Source organism: Centrocercus urophasianus, unplaced genomic scaffold (genome assembly GCF_019232065.1).
Source record: "Centrocercus urophasianus isolate 14NV4802_14NV808 unplaced genomic scaffold, USGS_Curo_1.0 seq_26, whole genome shotgun sequence".
NCBI classification, from domain to species: domain Eukaryota; kingdom Metazoa; phylum Chordata; class Aves; order Galliformes; family Phasianidae; genus Centrocercus; species Centrocercus urophasianus.
This window is the reverse complement of record NW_024884822.1, coordinates 16,022,605-16,032,540: the sequence shown is the minus strand read 5'-3', so window position 1 is coordinate 16,032,540 and position 9,936 is coordinate 16,022,605. Positions and strand designations below refer to the sequence as shown.

Below are 9,936 nucleotides of genomic sequence, written 5' to 3'. Positions count from 1 at the left end.
AAAACGCTGCTAAAATCTAGATGACGTAAATTCAAAAATCTTTCTAAGGCTCCCACTCCCCAGGATGCGAAATTCAACTAGTTAACAGACACGAGTCAGTGTCCTCAAACTAAGGGATGAGGGCTGGTTCCAGGATAACTCCACAGTGCCTGGTTCTCTTGCTCTTGAGAATCACTGTGAGGCCTAGAATTGCCCAGCTATCCAAATAGAGCTGTAGAGGAGGGGAGTAAATATTATCCGTCTGCATATTTAGACACAGCAGCACACCAGAAAACACAGTAGCAAAGACTGTTTTAACAACTCAACCAAGAGTACTGTTCAGAGAATCCTTTCCTTCAGCCATTGCAAGAGTTAATTAACGGACTGCTTTGCACCCCCTAAGTAAACTAGAGACAAAGACTGATCAGGCTCTGCACACTGATCTTTCAATCATGTTGAGATGATCATTAGATAAGCCGTTTTTTAATTTAAAAAAAAAAAAAAAAAAGATTTGCTAGAAAGCCTAATGTAGCTTCTTACTACCAAAACATAAATAACAAAAAGAACCCAAACAACAAAAATATATTTAAAAAAGGCAAGTACCATGGCAGAACCTCATTACTTGTGAAAATAGCCCTTCTGAAAAGGGAGTAAACCATAGACCGACCAAAAACAATGAGTTGCTAGGGAATAATTTTCTCACGGATGCATGAACCTCAGCATAATGAGCAATGATGAAAAACACAAAACATCAGCAAATTTCCATTACATCTAAGACCTGAAAACAAAACTGTTGCTACAGACAGTGACAAAGAGCATTTTGTCACAGTCTGCTCGTGGATACAAATGGCCACAAAATGATTGCATAAGGGACTGCACAATTTACAATACTGGCAGCACAAATTACCTACAGATAGAATAAAAGGAATATGCTTCCACAAGTCCAAGCAACAAAACGTGCACTTCCCTCCTGAGAATGACTGTCTGTTTATTCCCACCAGTTTCCTATCAGCTTACAACAGCTCTGGTACCTGAACTATGTGTTCACATCTAAGTGAGCAAAAGATGCTGACAGAACAGGTAAAATTGGGAGACATCTTGGGTACAACGTATGAAGAGAATGCAGCATGGGTGAGCAGCAAACCAAGGAAGCGTGCCGTAGCATTTTACACAGTTCAGTGCATCGAGGAACAGTCTGAACATTCGCAGTGATATATTGACATAAACAACAAAATACAAACATCAATATTAATAAAGCAAGCAGACTTACAAATGTCATGAGAGCTCACCATTAAGTGGCAAACTGAGTTTAGAACAAGTTTAGCAGAAGCATTTTAAGACAGCAGCATATAGTTAGTAATAAGCTGTATTTCTTCCCAAAGAATGATAAATTAATCCATTAACTTACCTTCTAACGAGGAGAAGCTGTTAGTACTGAAAGGCTACTTTTGTAACAAAAGCTGGCTGCAAGACAAACGTAGTAAAGAGTACGATTTATTGCTAGTAGTATTTTATTGTTACTTACACAGCATAATGTTGTATAACTGAGACTGGAAGACTTATCTAAGAGCGGAAGAAAAGTTGTTTTCAAATTCAGGTTGTTTTTCTATCAGATATGCTACTGCTGGAGCAACTTGTGACAAACGTATTCTACAAATGCTTAAAATAGCTGATTATTGGCCATTATAGCCTGAGCAATCAGGCAAGGAAATAAAACCCTCCCTGAGTAGAGAAACTTCAGCAAAACTACATTTAGACCGATGCCAGGTCAGATGTGGAGATCCTGCCAATAGAGGCTCACGTAGAAGCTGCTGTAATTAAGAGAAATAACAATTACTCAGCATCAAGAACACAAGAGTGGCTTTGGATGAAACTTGCAGAATAATTATTGGCCCTAGGAGGAAATTCCTCTAAGATACACTGTCCACGGGTGTTTTCATACTGTGCTCCATTCACACGTGATGTAGCTCCACACACATTTTCCACCTAAGCAATACTTTTAAGATAGGCTAAAAGGCTGAGCAAGTCACTAGCACGTGTTGTGTACCTCAAGCACTAATTGTTAACTGCAAAAGAGGAAAAAAAAGAGGGAAGTGCTATACACACAGGAGTAATACATCTTAAAGAATATTTGTGCATGATAAATTCTTTCATCTTACTCTTATTTCAGGTAAATCCAAATTACTGTTTGACACCCAACTTCTCCACTACAGTTCTGATTCCACATGCTCAGGTTCTAGAATAGATTACCTCAGAGCTGAGGATTAGCAAATGGGTCACAGCCATCAAAATTTTAGTTACTTTTTTCCATATTTATTTTGCCTCAGAATACAGTTTATAAACAGAGAAAATATTAAGTTTTGCAAAGTTAACCTTTGCAGACTGTTGCATTTTTTAACCAATATCAAATAAGGAAGCTGTTGAGTTAGTAAGAGAGATCTTCAGACAGGAGATTTTTTTAATCTACGACCAGAAGAGATGCGTACATCCCACATAACATTTTGAAGACTGAAACAGCCCAATGACAGTGCTGAGCACGTCCTCGCACGGGTAAACACACATCAAACCTTCTGCATTGTGAGTGCATTCTAACTTCACGTGGGCAGGTATACAGCCACAAAAGCCTGTATCCCTGCTTCCAGTTGATTCCAGTATCACAGGATTCCAGCTAAAATAACAAGCAGAATGTAAAGCCAATACTGAAAATACTGCCTGCCCACTGTCTTATGCAGCTCCATCCTGTAACAGAAAGTCAGCATTCAGTAGCATTTACGTCATGACTGCAGCAAACAATTTTAAGACTTGCAAATCAAAGTTTTTATTTCCCCTCTGCTAAAAAAAATTTGTACCCTTTTATTTGATTATGATTCCATGTTTCACAGATGCTGCTTCTAAAAAAGATCATAAGCAGAAAACCATGAGATAAAACTGCTGTTTGCAGATCTTAAAACAACTTCATGATCACTTCAGTTTGCTAGTTTTGCTCTCTATATGAAGCAGTTACAGGAGATCACAGAATCACCGAATGGCTTCATTTGGAGGGGACCTTAAAAACCATTTGAACTCCCCTGCCACAGGCAGACTTGACAACCACCAGATCAAGCTGCCCAGGATCCCAACCTGGCCTTGAATACGCCTCCAAAGATGGAGCATCCACAACGCCTCTGCACAAACTGTTCCAGCACCTCACCACCCTCTCACTGAAAAATGTATTCCTAATACCTATCACCTAACCCCAATATCTACCCCTCTTTTAGTTAAAAGCTATTCTCCCTTGTCCTATCACTATCAGACAGTAATAAAAGTCGGTTCCCCTCCTGCTTGCAAACTCCCTTCAAGTACTAGAAGGCTACAATGGTATCTCCACGAAGCCTCTTCTCCAAACTAAATATGCCCATCTTCCTCTATCTTTCTCCACAGAAGAGCTCTTTGATGATCTCTGTAAGTCCTCTGCACTCAGTCCAGCAGATCTGCATCCTTTCTGTACTGGGGGCCCGAGGCTTGGGCACAGTATTCCAGATGGGGCCTCACAAGGGCAGAGCAGAGGGGGACTACCCAAACCCCAACCTCGTACAAAGATAACAAAGAGGCTGGGAGCACTGCACAACAGACGAGGTTTATGACGAAATAGATCCTCTTCCCAAACTACCTCTGAAGAAAAAAAGAATCTGCAGGCAGACTGGCACGCTCCCATCCACACATAAAATACTCAAGCCTTCTAGTCAGACACACAGCAAGAAGTTGTTAGGCAGTTTACGCTACTCAGAGGCAGAAGCTGAGATAACTTCACAGCAGGAATATCAGTGTCCAAGTCTGAAAGAAACTGTCCAGACTGTTACAGTAAATGACTTTTATTTAAAAAAAATGAAATAACCGTGAACATATTAACAGGCCTGCAGGTGGCACTACAGTACAGCTGGATATAAGGTAGATATATTTCCCCATGTACCCAGACAATGAAATTCATTGCATCAATGCTGACATTAGTAAAATCTGAATACAGTTCTATCAAGCAGGAACATTTTACTTAAAATAGTTCTGGACAAAGTTGATACTCGAAGGACAACTTTTCCTTCACTTTCAAAAGGATAAATGTTTTCAGCTAGCACTGGTACTCGAAAAACTATTGCCTGTAGCTACCAGTGCAGGTAGAGATGTACAACATCTCTATGGGAGAATAGAGCTCCAACTCCTTTTTACTTCTCATTCTGTGGAAGCAGTGGGGAGACGGGAGAAGACAAGTGAGGAATACGGGTAAGGAAGGTGGGCTTGTCAATTTCTATTCACTCTCCTTTGGCTGTTTTTGTGCTATTTTGGACTGCTTTCTAAAAATCACTTATTGATTTTATTGAAAGGAAGACTAAACATAATACACCTTTCCTTGAAAATCCAAGAACAGTTGTGGTACTTCAAAAATACTAAAAATATCTACTTTCATGAAATATTAACTGTTTAACTACAAACCTAGTTTTTCACTAAATACACAATTCTCCTGTTTCTGGAGTCTCCTGGGGAAAAAAAAGTGGGTTCTCCCTTTAGTTCTGCAACTCTACAGTGTATAGGGAAATGGCTGCAAAAAGGGGAGTGCAGAGAATAGCTTTTTCCTTGGCCTGTATCTCACATGGGAAATTTATGTAAATTTCTGCAGTTGGGCTACTGTTACTCACACTCTTTCAGCAGCTACCAGCTAAGTCTGCAGTAGAATGACCCACCTCCAGCAAATTCTGCTACCTTCAAGGAGACTAACTAGGCATGAGGAAAGACATCCACACTCTTTTCACCATTTCTGACCATAATACATATGAACACGAAGTGGTTTCCATGTTCTCCCAATTTGCAAAAGGCCACAAGAAAGGGACATGTCACCTTTCATTAGAATCTGGAATTCTGCATGTAGAAGTGCAACCTTCCATTAGACCTTCAGTGTTGAGGCAGCATAGAAAACAGTAGCTGAAGAGTGTATAATATGAACCACACCAGCTCTCAGCGAGAAGCCTCTACTCCTGCAGAGGCAGACAGGTGCAGTCCCTGTATATACTGTGAGCAAAAGGCTTACTTCACAGGGTTCTTGGACATAGCAGTTCCTATGATCTAGCTAGCTTGGATTCATGAGCTTTCAGTGTGCCAACAGCGTCTTTCACTGCATGGTAGATAATGTTCTTCACCTGTAAATAGGAGAAAAAAAAAAATCAACTTCTCCACACAACAAGGAGTCAACTCTCGTAGCTGAATTTGTGATTAGTTAGCAAGTATACATTAAGTAGACTATTACAGCTTCAGGATATCAACAGCACAAAATTTAAACTGTTCCCGCAGAACTATCTCAGAGACCTGCACTGATTTATCTACAGATCGTTTAGTCACCAACTCATTTACCTATGTGAAGATAAATCATATGGCTAAACTGTCTAAGTTAAGAAAATGCAACAAATCATCCCGTTGTTTTTGCATGGAGCCCAGATATTCTTGTAATTTGTGTGTTCTCCAGAAGGCCAAACAAGACCAGAGGTGAATCCATTGCCCACAGTGTTCTGCTTCATGTTTAGCTACCTAAAGCTGTACCTTATTTCTGACTTTTCTGATTTACGTTTATTTGATTTTAGTTTCTAGCTACTGAGCAGAACAGTTTCATCACTAAATGTGCAGCTTTTTCCAAAGCACTACTATGTGCAAAACAACACCAGTTATGTACTTAGGATCTCACAGTATTTTGTATTGAATGTGTGACAGTTTAAGGACTTAGCCTAGTTATTCTGCCTCATATCTATAAAATTTAAACACAAAAACAAGTGTATGAAAAATGCACATAGTATTATACGAAAACTGAGAAATTGAAAGTTACAAAGATGTAAAACCAATCCATTTACAGGTATGCTTCCACGCCTGTATAACAACAGCTGAGCAGTGTTAGAAGTTGGATTCTTCAAAATTAGAGCTGAGTTTTCTGCTTTACTTTAAGAATATATGCAAAAAACATACAGAAATCTACAGCAATTTTTCAGTGATTTCTTTGAGAGAATTAACATGCAGGTTCTGATGTTTGTGGGCAACATTCCTGGAAGAAAGGCTGGCTCAATACCAAGTACTCATTTTCCCAAGAACGGCCATTTCGGCAGATCTTCACCTCCCTTCATTCTACATGCATGAGATTATAAATAAACAAATATGCTGACAACATTTGCAAACTACGCTGTTAATTAAGTCCTTAGAAGCATACATCAGTGAAATCAAGAAAGGTCTCCTTATAGTCTTCTCCATGTTTTCAAGGCAGTAAGTCCTACGGTGTACTTTTCCTGTTCAGTGAATATATTTTGTGCAGAACTACGGTTCAAAGAGTTGCATTTCTTCAAAGCACATTTCTTGAAGCACATTCCACTTCCCTTTTCAGGACTGACTTAAATAAGCAAGTCTTCACTTCCAGAGCAACTTTTAGGCAATAGAGAAATAAATACAAGGTTTCCTCAGTAAAATAAACATCTACTCAAAGCACAGCATTGCTTTTTCCTTTTTTTTTGGTAAGGATTTGCTTCCTGCTATGTGTCACCATTATTCAGGATTCATCCAGTTATAACCTAAAACTGACACATGCACTAGTTTAATAGTGGGAAAGTTCTCCGGGAAGTCAGAAGTTTATTATTAGTTTTTGTTTCTATAATACTGTAGACATAGATACACTGACTACCTTTTGAAGTATTTACCAAACAAGAACCTCCAAAATTGCATAAAGTTGTTTCTGGCTTGTTCACTAGTCACAGGTTTCAAATACTGAACAAACTTGGTGAAACATAGGGCATACTTGGGACTGTCACTCCAAAATGGTTACCTGTAGTTTATCCTCATGGTTTGTATGAGTATTAGACAGGTGTCTGAACTCCTGGGTCAGACGAAAGCAGTGCTTCACATGTTCTGGAGATACAAAGTCTTCTGCCACTTTAATGCAACTGTACAAATTATGAACCTGGAGCAAACCATACAGTATTAGTAAAAAAAAAAACAACAACCAAAACACCTGCAAACACATGTGAAGTTCTTTTGCATTGACTCATCAGAAAAATTAACTGTAACCTATTTTCATACAGAACTGTATGTCTAACACAGAAAACAGAGCAAATGACCTGACATCTCAGCTGCCCTCGTATCCTCCCTCATCTATTACTATATGCTGTTGTTTCCTGAAGTCATTCTCTTCCGATCTCCACAGTTTTTCAGAATTCTGTTCCCCAGGCTGAAGATTTACAACACAAATGCTTTTTCCAACCATTCATCCTAAGTATTTTTTTCCCTAATTCTATCACACCACTGTAAATGTATAATTCAGGTATTTGTATTGTTTTTACTAACAAAACAATGACAGTTCAACTCATATAATTCCTGTAACAGCTGAACACACACAGAAAGAAGTTTAAGTCAGCAATGATAACTACGTTATTTGGAAGTCAAAGTTCTACTGTGCTTCAAACTTCATTATATCTGCCCACATGTCCTACAGTTGACATACTTACCTGATGGGGAGCACCTGCAGGAATGAACACAGCATCTCCTAGGAACTGCACTATTGCCCAGCCTTGTACACCGTACTCATCATACAGTCTCTTACGTAAGGTCTGGTCCAAATACCAACTTTGGTCATGAATAGGGTCATGATCTGGGGGATTTTCTTGGCCTTGTTCCTCTCCAACCTAGGGCCAAGATACAAACAGGAAAAAACATCATGACACAGCACTTTTATACCGCTGGCTCAGAAGAAGTTAGGCACCAACACACATAACGCAACCTTAAACTACTTCAAAGTGGGGCACTACTGGCAACAAGTTCATTTAGGTCTTAGTGAGGTGCGTGTTAACGTGAAGACCTTAGACTGAACTAAAATCCCGGGAAAAAAATAAACTACTTATTTACACTCACAGACAGCATTAGAACATTTTTGCACTTGATGCCAACAGCAATTTATAGCATTTAGCTGGTATAATTAAGCTTATCAAGAAATCCTACAGGCTCAAGCTTTCTTTGCCAGAAACAAACCTTCCGGAGAAGTTCCCGTATCTTTTCAGCATCCTTGGCAGCATAGATATGCCACAATGCTCCAGGTTTTTCCCTTCCTTCATGGATTCGCTGCTTTGTTACATCATCAGCATCACCCTCATCAATTGTTTTCAAAACTTCTGCAAGGGGAATCCACATGAAAGCAGTATTACTATGAAGCTTTTGATTTCTGACACACAGAACAGGAAGCAGCCTTTTGAAACACTAAATTGCAGCAGTTGCAGAATTGTAGAGTACCTTAAGTGCCTCAAGCTTTATCTTAACAAAATTAAAAAAGCATGTACACTGACAGCTAATCAGAAGCCTTAGCAATTAGTTCAAACCAAACTAGCTACAATTTATCAAATATAAGGAAAAAGAATAATTTTTGTCCTACTTTATACAACCTAATTCCTAACAGAATTCTGCTCCTTTCACAGCTAGGAACCAATTCAAGATTACTGCACTTTTAAATATGCACTACAGACACCCAAACTGCCTTAAATATCTGGGTTATGTTTCTCTGTTATGATAAGCTTAAGCAATAATATATAGTCTTTCTCAATGACGTAATTGATTTTTAATGGACAGAAAGCAGCTTTCCCCAAACGTTACCATCATCATGAGTTCCTTCTCCAATGGGAATTCCAACATACACCATGACATTCACAGCATCAGACACATCCAAATGCAGATTTGTTGTACCAACTCGTCTGTCTTCTGCAGTGATTAAGCCTATAAGAGCGTGTAAAATAAAATCAAATTCTACCTGATCTCCTAACAACTTACCTTCTTGAAAAATCTGTAATGATCGCTACATTAACGCAGCAATGAAAGCAGGAACCAATGTCAAAGAACAGCGATTTTCATATCATACGTGGAACTAGTGAGAAGCTTATTCATAATTGGTTTTTGTTTTTTTTTTTTAAACAGGAAATAGTATAATTCACCCCATCATAACAAAACCATTTCAAAAATAAAGCCTGAATTTATAAAGCAACAGTTTTGCATAAATGATCCTTAGAGAAACCATCTATGGTAGGGAACTTGATGCTTACAATACAAAGGTAGTACACATCCTCAGGCACTGTTTTCCTTTGGCTTCGAGACTAATACAGCAATTAATTCAAGCAATTAATTAATCTATCATATTTAGCCATAAAATCCACGTGATCCACTGAATTCACAGTAGTTACTGTCCAATTCATTGTTAACATCACAGATTACAACCAAGTAAAGAAAAACACACACAGACTCCCAAGTGCTTACACCTTTATGCATTGGATGATCTCACTCCTCAGAAATGGCTACGACTCATGGTTAGAAAGGGATCTCAAATGCTTACTGTTCAGTGCTTTCACTTCCTCATATAAGAAATCCTGTCTTCCTCTGGTCCTTAAATAGCACTCCCTACTTCTAACACTTCCTCTAACAAGTGACAAAGGAAAGAAATTTAAGAGATTACAAGAACAGTATCAAACATGAACAGATGACCACTAGTCTACCACTACACTTCAGGATCACCATCACCATAATCTGTTTCCTATTCAGAATACAAGTTTTTTGGAACAGAGGTTAACTCACTGTAAAGTACTTATCAGAAACCACCACAGCTAATTTAGACAGTTTGTAACATCGTAAAATTGTGCTTTAAGAAAGCACAATTGCAATACAAATATGGATAAGCATCACAAAAAACAGAGAGTTAATTACTGATCTTAGGTAAGGGCCCTTACAGCACCCAGACCCCCCAAAAGCCAGCGCTTTGCCAGATACAGCAGGTCATCCTTTCCTTAAATATTTTCTACTGTTCTAAATCACACAAAATACGCTGGGAAATATATCATCAATAGCAATTCTTATGTTAAACATTTTAGGTATTCACTCATAAAATTGGTGAAAATTTGAGGATCTTATGCACACAAAACCTGTTGA

At 38.6% G+C, this 9,936-nt stretch overlaps 1 protein-coding gene across 3 annotated transcripts in view; it reads right to left on the bottom strand.

The window, feature by feature from the left end:
- Positions 1-3,814: 3,814 nt before the first annotated feature.
- KDM3B (lysine demethylase 3B) overlaps positions 3,815-9,936 on the bottom strand; it is a 49,693-nt gene continuing 43,571 nt past the window's right edge. For all 3 annotated transcript variants that reach the window (XM_042826509.1, XM_042826510.1, XM_042826511.1), the window contains exons 20-24: positions 8,617-8,736; positions 8,002-8,141; positions 7,482-7,658; positions 6,803-6,937; positions 3,815-5,144 (exon numbers count right to left, since the gene is read on the bottom strand). In XM_042826509.1, the coding sequence (XP_042682443.1) occupies positions 5,064-5,144; positions 6,803-6,937; positions 7,482-7,658; positions 8,002-8,141; positions 8,617-8,736 (653 nt within the window). In that variant the 3' untranslated portion in view covers positions 3,815-5,063. The remainder of the gene's footprint in view (positions 5,145-6,802; positions 6,938-7,481; positions 7,659-8,001; positions 8,142-8,616; positions 8,737-9,936) is intronic.